General features: G+C 57.0%; 1 protein-coding gene across 1 annotated transcript; it reads left to right on the top strand.

Moving 5' to 3' along the window:
• Window positions 1-1,578: 1,578 nt before the first annotated feature.
• DLL4 (delta like canonical Notch ligand 4) lies at window positions 1,579-11,481 on the top strand. The gene is made up of 11 exons (XM_066277045.1): window positions 1,579-2,034; window positions 2,144-2,413; window positions 2,892-2,949; window positions 3,744-4,010; window positions 4,437-4,497; window positions 4,580-4,710; window positions 6,879-7,048; window positions 7,220-7,439; window positions 8,592-9,294; window positions 9,811-9,919; window positions 10,452-11,481. Exons 1-11 carry the CDS (start codon window positions 1,969-1,971, stop codon window positions 10,455-10,457), a joined length of 2,061 nt encoding a protein of 686 aa, XP_066133142.1. The 5' UTR covers window positions 1,579-1,968; the 3' UTR covers window positions 10,458-11,481.
• Window positions 11,482-11,571: the final 90 nt, after the last annotated feature.

The raw sequence follows: 11,571 nt of genomic DNA, 5'->3' as shown, positions 1-11,571 counted from the left end.
CGCAGCCTGGGCCCATCTGCCGGCCCCCGCCCCACCTCGGTTCCCCACGCCAACCCGCTCGCGCCAGATGGTAGCTGGGGAGGGGTGGCCGTGCGTGGGGGACCCCGGAGCCTGTCTCTTCACCTCGCCCCTCCCCCAACCCACGCTCCCAACCTCTTGTTTCTCTCTCCCCTCCATCCTTCACCACCACCCCCAAGTCAAAAAACCAGACCATGCTCGGCATAGGCAGCTGTTGGGCTCCGTTCCGCCCCCCCCCCCCGGCTCCCCCGGGCCCGCGCCGCGTCCCTGCTCCCCTGGCGCTGATCTTATCGCCCGACGACAGCCATCGCGGTGAAGGCGGGCTGACAGCTGAAGCCCCAGGGCCCCCGCTGCCCTCAGCGTCGCAGTGAGAGAGCTCTCCGGCACTCCCTGAGACTTGGAGAAGCCGGCCCTCCCCGATCTAAGGCCTCCGGGGATCACGCTGGGTTCCGGGAAAGCAGCTGCCCTGTCGCCGCTCGGAGAAGTGGGGCCACCGGGGGAGCTTCGAAGGAGAGATGGGTGTGTGTAGTCTCCTGAAACTAAAACGAGTCCGAGCGTTTCCAGTTCCACTCTACATCTTGCCCCATGAGGAAAGGACCCGGGTCGGCCCGGCCTCAGCCCTTCATCTCGACTCTCCAGTGACTTGAGCCAACTCTGAAGCCAGAAGAGTTCCTCTGCGCCCCAGCAGAGCGTCAGGACGCGGGAGGGGCTTGGGACTGCTAGGGTGCGGGGGGGAGGTGGTGGGCGCTGGAACAGAAGCTGAACCCAGGTGAGGGGAGGCGCTGGGGGTGGGGCCAGACCCTTATTACCATACAGCTGATGTCCGCCCATCCTCTACCTCTGGGACCACGCCCCCTCCCCCATCTCCCGGACCACTTGTCTGGCCGGCACGCGCCGATCGCAAGCTGGGGGGCAGCAGGGAACAAGTACGCGCTGGACACACCCCACCCCTCCGCAGCAAGGGAGGGAGACGCCCACCAGGTGGAGGGAGGGAGCTCCGAGCCTTAGACGCTTGGCCCTTCTCCTTGCCGCAAATAGCTGCAGAAAAGGGTCAATGCGTCCGCTGGCGTCCCTGCTGCGCCGCGGAGGCGTGGTGGGTGGGCTTTCACAGATTGAGGCCCGACCAGGCGAGGGCTCCAGAAGCTCCGTGAAGGAGCGGGAAATCCGAGTCCTTTAGCGCTGGTTTCGCTTTCCGGACATAAGTTCTTTTTACCTGCTGCAGGTAACTAGTGCTGGCTGCCGACGCTAGGTGCCGGGTGACTCCCCAGTGACTCCGCCCCCACAACTATCCTGGAACCGTTCGCTCACCTCCCGTCCCATTCTTCCCGGTCCTCTCCTTATTCTCCCACTGCCGGGGTCTCCGCGTGTAACCCCGCGACTGGGGAGGTCTGGTTGTCTCGGCACTCGCAGAACTGGGGGACCCAGGGGCTGAGAGCTGCGCGGATGGGCGGGGACCTGTGCCTGACTGGCTGGCTGGGAGGGGGTTGGCGGGGGCGGAGGCCCCCTCCCGGCAGCGCTGAGGCTGTAGCAGTTAGAGGCCCGGAGGGGAGGGGAGGGGAGAGTGACAGGCAGAGAGGAGAGAAGCCAATATATATAAGGAAGGCTCCGGAGCGCGCAGGTTTCAGAAGCGGCGCTGAGCGCAGGCTGGGAACACGAGGGCAAGAGCCGCGCTCAAGCAGCCTCAGTGCAGTGTGCCCGGGCGCTAGCCGGTTTGCAGTCCCAGGATTAGCCCGAGGACACGTCCTCAGAGCAGCCGCCGCCGAGCCTCCCTCACCTGGATTACCTACCGCGGCAACTTGAGCGGAGCTAGCAAGAAGGCCAGCGGGAGAAAAGCCGCGAGCGGAGCCTGGTTTTTCAGAGACTCCTTCCACGGGTGGACGCACGGGGAAGCGGCGTCCCGAACCGAGCCAGCTTCAGGGCGGGCGGGTGGAGAGAGCGACGCCCCAGGGAATGGCAGCCGTGTCCCGTAGCGCCTCTGGTTGGGCGCTACTGTTGCTGGTGGCACTTTGTCAGCAGGTAACGTCCCGCGCCCCCTCCGACCCATCCCACCGCGCTCTGGGCCTGAGCCCCAGTGTCCACCGAGCTGACGGCTCCCCTCCCTCCTTCCCTGGTCCCTGTGCAATAGCGCGCGGCCGGCTCCGGAATCTTCCAGCTGCAGCTGCGGGAGTTTGCCAACGAGCGCGGCGTACTGGCCAGCGGGCGGCCGTGCGAACCCAGCTGCCGGACGTTCTTCCGTGTCTGTCTTAAGCACTTCCAGGCGGTCGTCTCGCCCGGGCCCTGCACCTTCGGCAGCGTCTCCACACCTGTGTTGGGCACTAACTCCTTCGCCATCACGGACGACAGCAGCGGCGGGGGACGCAACCCTCTCCAATTGCCTTTTAATTTCACCTGGCCGGTGAGCACAGCCTAGGCGTACTGGGAAGTCACGAAAGCCAAGAGAAGGGGGCTCCTTGAGACCCCAGATTTCCTCGCTACCCTCAAAACAAGGGGCATTCTCTTCTGATCCTTTCTTTGGACTCTCTCCTGGGACCTTATCCTCTGGAAGGCTCTACCTAGTCTCCCTTTCCTAATTCTATGCCCTCTCTTCTGCCAGCTCTTGGGATGTTATTTTCATCGTCCCGGAGCGTCCCCTACTTCCGACTGGTTCTCGCGTACATTCCCCCATCCCTCAGTCCTCCTCCCGCCCGGGGTTCTCCTCTCGCCTTTCGTGCTCGCGCGCGATGCTGCGCACAGACCCGTTAGGGTGACCCGGGCGCAGTAATTGTATCCTGCTATTAGATTAATTAACCCGGCTGCCGCAAGGCACCCCCACCATCCCTCTGCACATCTCACTCCCTCTCTGTTTCCCCCCGCCCCCTCCTTCCGCTTCCCAGGGCACCTTCTCACTCATCATCGAAGCTTGGCACGCGCCGGGAGAGGACCTACGGCCAGGTGAGTGGCTCGCTCCGCCTCCACAGGGGGGCGACAGGGCGCAGTGCCGAAAGAGTTAACCTGTAATAATAGGAGGGGGAAGTGCGGGCTGGGGGGTGGGAGGCCGGACGCTTAGCTCGGCCCGGAGTTGCGCCCCGCTCTGGCCGCTCGGATTCCGCCCGCTGCCTGGACTCTGAGCACAATTGCGTTTCCTGCGGGTTATTTTTGGCGTGGGAACGCGGGGAGCACGGCGGTGAGAAAGGCCGAAGCTGCCAGCGCCGCTGACGGGCCCCTTCCTGTATTTTACACCTTTCGCGAATTCCGCTCCTTTGGAAAGGGAATAATGGCTTTGGGATGTTGTTCTGACACAGAGGAAAAGGATATTTCAGCAGCACAACAATTCTCACTTTGAAAAGGAAAAAGAAAAGCATTACCCACCTCTGAGGGCAGAACCCCTGAATGGGCACCTGAGGGGCCCTTGCCCAGGGTCCTCCCAGCATAGAGAGCTTTTCTTTTTCTCATTTCTCTCTGTCTTTTGTTTTTGTTTTTTCATTATGACTTTTCCTCTTTCCCCTGCCTATCTGCTTACAGAACACTGGGATATCTTAACATCCTTCTATTGTCCCCCTTTTGAATGGCATCATGCCCCCTGCACATGCACACACACAGGGCAGCTAAGAAGTGGGACCCTTGGGTTCCTCTGGCCTGTGCTTGCTGGCAGGTGGGGGTCATCTGGACAACTGGTTTGATCCAGCAGTTGCTGGCACCCTTGGGGACAGGCTGCCCTTCCTTGACCTGGCCCTCTGCCCCTTCAGAGGCCATGCCACCAAACGCGCTCATCAGCAAGATCACCATCCAGGGCTCCCTAGCTGTGGGTCAGAACTGGTTATTGGATGAGCAGACCGGCCCTCTCCCAACAAGGCTGCGCTACTCTTACCGGGTCATCTGCAGTGACAACTACTATGGGGACAGCTGCTCACGCCTTTGCAAGAAGCGCAATGACCACTTCGGCCACTACGTGTGCCAGCCAGATGGCAGCTTGTCCTGTCTGCCCGGCTGGACTGGGGAGTACTGCGAACAGCGTAAGCAGCCAAGCTCTTTTCTGCCTGCCTGGAGTGGGGGGGGGGGTCCCCTGAGCAAAAACAAAAAGCCAAACCAGTGGCTTCTCACAGCCTGCCTCCCTTGCAGAGCAGGTCTGAACTGCCCACTAGCTGGGCTTCAGGAACAGCTGGGGATGCTTAGGACAGGTTTGGGCTCAGAACTCTCTCTTCTGAGTGCTCCTCCCCATTGTGCCAGAGCCCACAAGGACCCCAGTATTGCATTCCATCCAGTCTGGATTCTCCCTCCCTGAACCACCGGTTCCCTTTAAGACACCTATGGCTCCTCTGGGAGGCCAGGGGTGGGACGTGAGCCCAGGAGAGCTGGGAGCACCCTCGAGGCCAGGAGAGGAAGTAGGCGTCAGAGTCATTGGCATCCCAACCTCACGCAGCTCTGTTTTCTTTCCTCAGCTGTCTGTCTTTCTGGCTGTCATGAACAGAATGGCTACTGCAGCAAGCCAGCAGAGTGCATGTGAGTAGGAGACAGGAAGCAGGAAGGGGGCATCTCCTGGCCAAGCTCTCAGCTCAACCTCAGCCTCCCTTTTGTTTCACAGCTGCCGCCCAGGCTGGCAGGGCCGCCTTTGCAATGAATGCATCCCCCACAATGGCTGTCGCCATGGCACTTGCAGTATCCCCTGGGAGTGTACCTGTGATGAGGGCTGGGGAGGCCTATTCTGTGACCAAGGTGAGTGAGGCCAAAGAAAATACAGAGGAGGTGGGAGAGATGCACAAGGGGTGGGAACCAGAGTTATTGCCTGGACTCTTCTCACTTAGTGACTGCTGAGCTGGCTTTCCCATTATCCTTCAAGGAGCATGGGGCTTTCAAGGATCTTTACAACTGGACTAGAATAAGATGGTGGGTGCTTCTTTCTCTGGTGCTGGGGAGGCAGGATGGCTGGATAGGCCAGGAGGGAGACAAATTGGTAGCCTGGAGGTTGCACTCATAAATTCCAGTGAGGCTAGGGAGAGAGAGGGATGCTGGGCTCAGTTCCTCCTACTTCATAGTTAGCTATTAACCCCCTAAGTGTTTGCTTACCTGCCAGAGCTGTTTGAGCAGTTCTCCCCTAAACAGCTGTCTGGTGGGGTGTGCCCACCCGCTGCCTGGAGGCTGTGTGAGCTGGGGCACTGGGTGGAGTGATATCTAACTGACTTTTTGGTGTGGGCATAAGCAATCTCCCTTATTCACCCCCCCCCCACACACACACCCATTGTACTTGCCAGGCAGCTGCCTGATTCCATAGTCTCTTCTTCTTGGTGTTTGGCGGGGCTGGTCACTCCTCTGGCTACACAGGGGTCCGCCAGCCCCAACTGTGGAGGAGGGATCCTTTATCTCTTTCATCTTGGGAGCCAGCTGCAGCATGTGTCTCCCATTTTCAGGGTCAAATGGGTGGCTGCTGCCATGGAAACACCAGCACAAGCCTGGGTAGGATGGGCAGAGGGCTTGCCAGGATAGAAGCAACTTGCCTATGCCCTGACTTGCTGGCAACAAGGGGCTTGGAACTCAGCCCTGTATATGTGTGTGTGTGTGTGTGTGTGTGTGTTGCTTTCTTCCCCTCCCCCTTAAATACACACACACACACCTGGTTCCTGCCCATTCTCTTTCTTCTGCTCACATTTACTCCCAGGTGACACAGTCATATACTCATCACATACAAACACAGCCCTCACAGTCCCTATTTTGCTGTGTCTGGTTCTCCCTCCCTATGCTTCCCAAATACAAAAACAAACACAGGCAGTCCCTGGGTTATGAATGAGATAGGTTCTGTAGGCTTATTCTTTTTTTTTTTTTTTTTTTTTTTTTTTTTTTTTTTTTTTTTCATTTTTCTGAAGCTGGAAACAGGGAGAGACAGTCAGACAGACTCCCGCATGCGCCCGACCGGGATCCACCCGGCACGCCCACCATGGGGCGAGGCTCTGCCCACCAGGGGGCGATGCTCTGCCCATCCTGGGCGTCGCCATGTTGCGACTAGAGCCACTCTAGCGCCTGAGGCAGAGGCCACAGAGCCATCCCCAGCGCCCGGGCCATCTTTGCTCCAGTGGAGCCTTGGCTGCGGGAGGGGAAGAGAGAGACAGAGAGGAAAGTGCGGCGGAGGGGTGGAGAAGCAAATGGGCGCTTCTCCTGTGTGCCCTGGCCGGGAATCGAACCCGGGTCCTCCACACGCTAGGCCGATGCTCTACCGCTGAGCCAACCGGCCAGGGCTGTAGGCTTATTCTTAAGTTAAATTTGTATATAAGTTGGAACAGGTACATTTACCTATTAAATGCAACTTAGATGTTTGTCTTAACATAGCATTTATTTTTACCTTTCTGTGCATATAAATACTTAAACATTTTCGAGACTACAGAACCTATCCCGTTCATAACCCAGGACTACTTGTACTTACATTTCAAAATACCCTTGTAATGAATTCCCCTTAAAAAAATGCCTGGTCACTACCTTTGGTGGATCTCGCCTCCCCTCTATCATTTCCACATGTTAAAATTTTATCCCTCCTTCCAGGCTTATCTCAACCACCCCTCCTCTATGAAGCCTTTTCTGACTTCTTCCTCAACACATGGCCATGCTGTCCACTCCTCCTCCTTACCTTCATTCTATCCCGCCTGCCTGTCTTTGTGAGCTTACCTGGCAGGCAATTGTCGATTTGTTTTTCAACTTTGATTGCACTGGTCAGGTGTGAGTCAAGGTGCTTCAATATACATGATTTCACTGGGGGAAGAAGAAGGGAATTTGGGCCTGGAAGACTGAATTGAAGCCTCTGGGCCAAACATGGGCAGTCAATTTACACTATAAGGAACCTGAATGTGGGGATGATTCTCTGGCTCTGCTCAGCTGGTTGGTTCCTGTCTCTGCAGATCTCAACTATTGCACCCATCACTCCCCATGCAAGAATGGGGCAACGTGCTCTAACAGTGGGCAGCGGAGCTACACCTGCACCTGTCGCCCAGGCTACACTGGTGTGGACTGTGAGCTGAAGCTCAGCGAGTGTGACAGCAACCCCTGTCGCAATGGAGGCAGCTGTAAGGTGAGGCCCAGGCCAGTGTAGGAAGGCACAGGTCTGGCCAGGTAATGCCCAGGCATCTTCACCCTAGGTGGCCAAGGACAGGCATTGTGGACATGTGGGGCCTAACCCCCAGCCATGCCTCCCTGCCTCCAGGGTCTAATTTTGGCTCCTTTCTTTCTGATCTCTCTCCAGGACCAGGAGGATGGCTATCACTGCCTGTGTCCCCCGGGCTACTATGGCCTGCACTGTGAACACAGTACCTTGAGCTGTGCCAACTCCCCTTGCTTCAACGGGGGCTCCTGCCAGGAGCGCAACCAGGGGACCAGCTATGCCTGTGAATGTCCTCCCAACTTCACTGGCTCCAACTGCGAGAAGAAAGTGGACAGGTGTACCAGCAACCCGTGTGCCAATGGTGCGTCTTGTTGCTTGCTAACCCAGTGTACCAACCCTGGGGAGAAGAGAACCATCTGGTGAAGGAGGGTCAGGAGAGGAGAGAGGCCTTGTCTGTCACTCTGGGCAGGCTGAGATGGGTCCCCATCTGCTTTGGATGACGAAGAGCTTGCTTGATCAGCTGGGTAGCTTTGAAAGAGGAGCAGGTTAGCAGTGGGTGCAGGCCTTAGGAGAAGGAGTGGTGTACCCTGAGTGGCTTTTATTCCTATTCCCATGTCAGAACCCTGTCCCTGCTGGGGTGGCCTCTGACGCTCCCCAGGAAGTCCTAGGCTAAAGAGAGGGACGTTGGGGGCCTCTTGGTCCCTTCAAGGGAGGCTGGCATGGTCAGGGCCCTGCTCCTGAAGGCCTCACCTTGGCCTATGGCGACATGGAGCTTGGTATGGCCATGGTATCTAGAATGTTCAACATCTTTGGGACACACAGCATGCTGGTTATCCTTGTCTCTTCGGCCTCCTGGTGACTTGCCGTGACACAGGTGGACAGCACTGTGCAGGAGAGAAGCCTTAGGAGCTGGAAAGGGGTTGGAGGGCTGAAATGGAGGCTGCTCCCTGGCTAATCACTTGGTTAACTCCCTGGAGCCATAGTCTCTTCGTCACTGAGGGGGAAATAGAATACCTGTCCTCTGTCTTTCATGTGAAGATTAGATGGAAAATGATCATTGCATTTATTTGAACATTTACTATATATCAGGCGTGCGTGACTGCCCTCATGCAGCATCACGCCTTACCCTCAGAGATCTCCTGTGGAAGGGATAGCATTACATTCGAATTTAACAAATGAGGAAACTGAAGCTTAGCAGTAAGGTAAAGCAACAGGTGCCAAATCCGCAGCTAGAGACAAGAGAGTCAAACCCAAGCATATTTGTCTGGCTCTACCATAAAGCTCTGTGAGATGCAGGCAGTATTTTAACATGAACCAATGGAGGCATAGCAACCAGGGTCACCTCAGCTTTTGGTCTGCAGACTCTTTGTGCCGTGCTCTTTGTAGTGGGACCTGTAAATGCTGGCTGTGCTCAGGGAGGCAGAAGGCCCAAGCTCGTTCCTGGGATGGAGTACTTGCCCTCCGCACCAGAGGGCTTCCCGGTGATTGCTGACTGTGCTCTGTGTACCTATAGGGGGCCAGTGTCTGAACCGAGGTCCAAACCGCATATGCCGCTGCCGTCCCGGATTCATGGGTACCCACTGCGAACTCCACATCAGCGACTGTGCCCGCAGCCCTTGTGCCCATGGTGGCACCTGCCATGACTTGGAGAATGGACTCGTGTGCACCTGCCCTGCTGGCTTCTCTGGCAGGCGCTGTGAGTTGCGGACACCCAGCGACGCCTGTGCCTCAGGACCCTGCTTCAATGGGGCCACCTGCTACAATGGCCACTCTCCTGACAACTTCGCCTGCAACTGCCCTTATGGCTTTGTGGGCAGCCGCTGCGAGTTCCCTGTGAGCATGCCACCCAGCTTCCCCTGGGTGGCTGTCTCCCTGGGTGTGGGGTTGGTGGTGGTGCTGGTGTTGCTGGGCATGGTGGCAGTGGCTGTGCGGCAGCTGCGGCTTCGGCGGCCGGACGACAGAAGCAGGGAGACCATGAACAACTTGTCAGACTTCCAGAAGGACAACCTGATCCCCGCTGCCCAGCTGAAGAACACAAACCAGAAGAAGGAGCTGGAAGTTGACTGTGGCCTGGACAAGTCCAATTGTGGCAAACAGCAGAACCACACATTGGACTATAATCTGGCCCCAGGACCGCTGGGGCGGGGGACCATGCTAGGGAAGTATTCCCACAGCGACAAGAGCTTAGGAGAGAAGGCACCACTGCGGTTACACAGGTGAGCAGCACCTGGAGTCCCGGGGCTGGCCACGGACCCTACGTGGTACTGCCTGGGCTCCCCCAAGGCACGTGGGAGGCTAGCACCAGGGGCCTTGACTGCTTTTAAGTAAACGGGGGGTTTTGCTGCTGATCTTCCAACAAGAGTTCCGCCAGGGGTCTTTTGTCTTTTTCTCTCTCATACTCACTCATTCATTCATTCATTCACAAATGTCAAGTGTCCATTTCGTGTCTCTTGTGAATTCCATCTTTCTATGGCATGGCTTGCCTCTCATGGCAAGGCTGGCTTTTGCCAGGCCTGAGGCCCTCTAGTAAGGTTGGAGGTACTATGGCACTCTTAGGGGCCTGTTTCTGCCTGTACCCCAGGTTAGCATTGGGCATCCCCATTCCCTGCGTCTTCTCCCAGAACCACTTCTGCCAGTGCCCTCTGACTCTCCAGGATCCAAGTTAGTGCCCCCACCCTTCCCCCAGCCCTCTCCCCACACCTCCCTCAGCGGCCTGTCTTGTGTCCCTTTAGTGAGAAGCCAGGGTGTCGGATATCAGCGATCTGCTCCCCCAGGGACTCCATGTACCAGTCTGTGTGTTTGATATCAGAGGAGAGGAATGAGTGTGTCATTGCCACAGAGGTGAGTGCTGGGCTTGCCTGCCTTTCTAGCATGTTCCTGCTTGCCTTTTGGGGATGGGATAGTGGCCTGTTACTCCTGACCCAAGGGACCACTCTGGGGTAGGTCAGGACAATTCCTTGGCAGGCCAGGCTCAGTGGCTCTTGGGTCGCTGCTGGCCTCGTTGCCACAGAGGGTGTGAAACAGGAGCCGTGCTGCTGAGCCCGGCCCAGTCTCTTCCTGCTGGGTTAGTGCCGGGCTGGGCAGCCGTGGCACCTGGCCAGCTCCCAGGCACTGCTTCCCAGCTGCTGGTGGGTGAGGGTAGTTGCCTTGTGCCCCTCCTGCCCCTTCTCCCTGGCTTCCTCCTTTGGCCCACCTATGAGCATGGGCTGCCAGGCATGCATGTGTGCTGGGACAGAAGACCAGGGAGGGCTGCCCTACCCTTCCTGCAGCTCACCTGCTCCAGTGGCTTCTACCAGGGAGACCCAGGGCAGTCATGGAGGGAGGGCTTTGTACTCCAGGGGAACTTACTCCCCACTTTGCACATGCTCCTCAGGTATAAGGCAGAAGCCTCCCAGGACATCCCAGCTTTGCCCCGCAGCTGGACCTTCCTTCTGCATTGTTTACATTGCATCCTGGATGGGACGTTTTTAATATGCAACGTGCTGCTCTCAGGAGGAAGAGGGAATGGCATGAACTGGACAGACTGTGAACTCGCCAAGAGATGCAGTAACTTCCACACCTTTGGGTGTCTGTCCGGCATCAGCTTGGCAGCCGCACCAGCCAGGGGAACAGAGGAGAGGAGTAGTGCCACTTGGACCTGCTCTGCCAGTGGTGGCCTTCAGAGGGCTCCTTTGGAGCTCCGGCCTGTTTTTCAGAGGGAGTGGCAGTGGCCCTGTAGGATCTGGAGCTGTGGCCTCCACTGGCATCTGTGTTTCCAAAAGTGCCTTTGGCCCAGGCTCCATGGTGACAGCTGGGTCCAAATCAGAGAGGAAAGAGAAGGCCAGTTAGGGCAGGGCCATCTGTGGGCCAGGAAACCACCAGGTGTGGTGGCTGTTGGCAGGAGTTTCCCTGTAGATGAGGTGAGCACACGATGTGGGAAGAGCACTTTCTGCCCACATGGCTCCAACTACTGCGTGTGGGCCTTGCTCATAACGCTGCCCTGCCTCTCCCTGGCGCAGGCCCTTGGGGCAAGAATGTTGGTAAGCATTACCTGGCTCTACAGCTTCCAGCCTTGGCTCTGAGCTCCTGTGAACAGAGAGGTGGAGGGCGAGCCAGCAGTGCCAGGCCTAACTGGGGAGCTCAGGGCAGTGACATTGGAAATTCCAGTGAGGGAGAAATTGGGTGTTGTCATCACCTAGGCTGTTTCCTCCCTCAAGCCTTGAGTCTGAGCTCTGCCCATGCCCACCACTGCCCCTAGTTGATCTTCAGAAATCAATAATATGAGTTTTTATTTTGTTTGTTTTTTGTAGTTTATTTTGGAGTCTAGTATTTCAATAATTTAAGAATCAGAAGCACTGACCTTTCTACATTTTATAACATTATTTTGTATATAATGTGTATTTATAATATGGAACAGATGTGTATAGGAGTTTATTACTTCTTGGGTCCTGTGTTTGTGATGGCCGAGTGGGAATCCTCTCCCTACCCTCTCTGACCCCCCTTCTCATGCCGTT

Source organism: Saccopteryx bilineata, chromosome 4, assembly GCF_036850765.1.
Source record: "Saccopteryx bilineata isolate mSacBil1 chromosome 4, mSacBil1_pri_phased_curated, whole genome shotgun sequence".
NCBI lineage: Eukaryota > Metazoa > Chordata > Mammalia > Chiroptera > Emballonuridae > Saccopteryx > Saccopteryx bilineata.
This window is presented reverse-complemented; position numbering and strand designations above follow the sequence as displayed.

Excerpts from the sequence above, each read along its gene's own strand:
- DLL4 (XM_066277045.1), top strand. The coding sequence starts at position 1,969 with ATGGCAGCCGTGTCCCGTAGCGCCTCTGGTTGGGCGCTACTGTTGCTG. Across the intron at positions 2,414-2,891 it reads CTTTTAATTTCACCTGGCCG|GGCACCTTCTCACTCATCAT; the intron begins GTGAGCACAGCC and ends TCCGCTTCCCAG. Across the intron at positions 4,711-6,878 it reads AGGCCTATTCTGTGACCAAG|ATCTCAACTATTGCACCCAT; the intron begins GTGAGTGAGGCC and ends CTGTCTCTGCAG.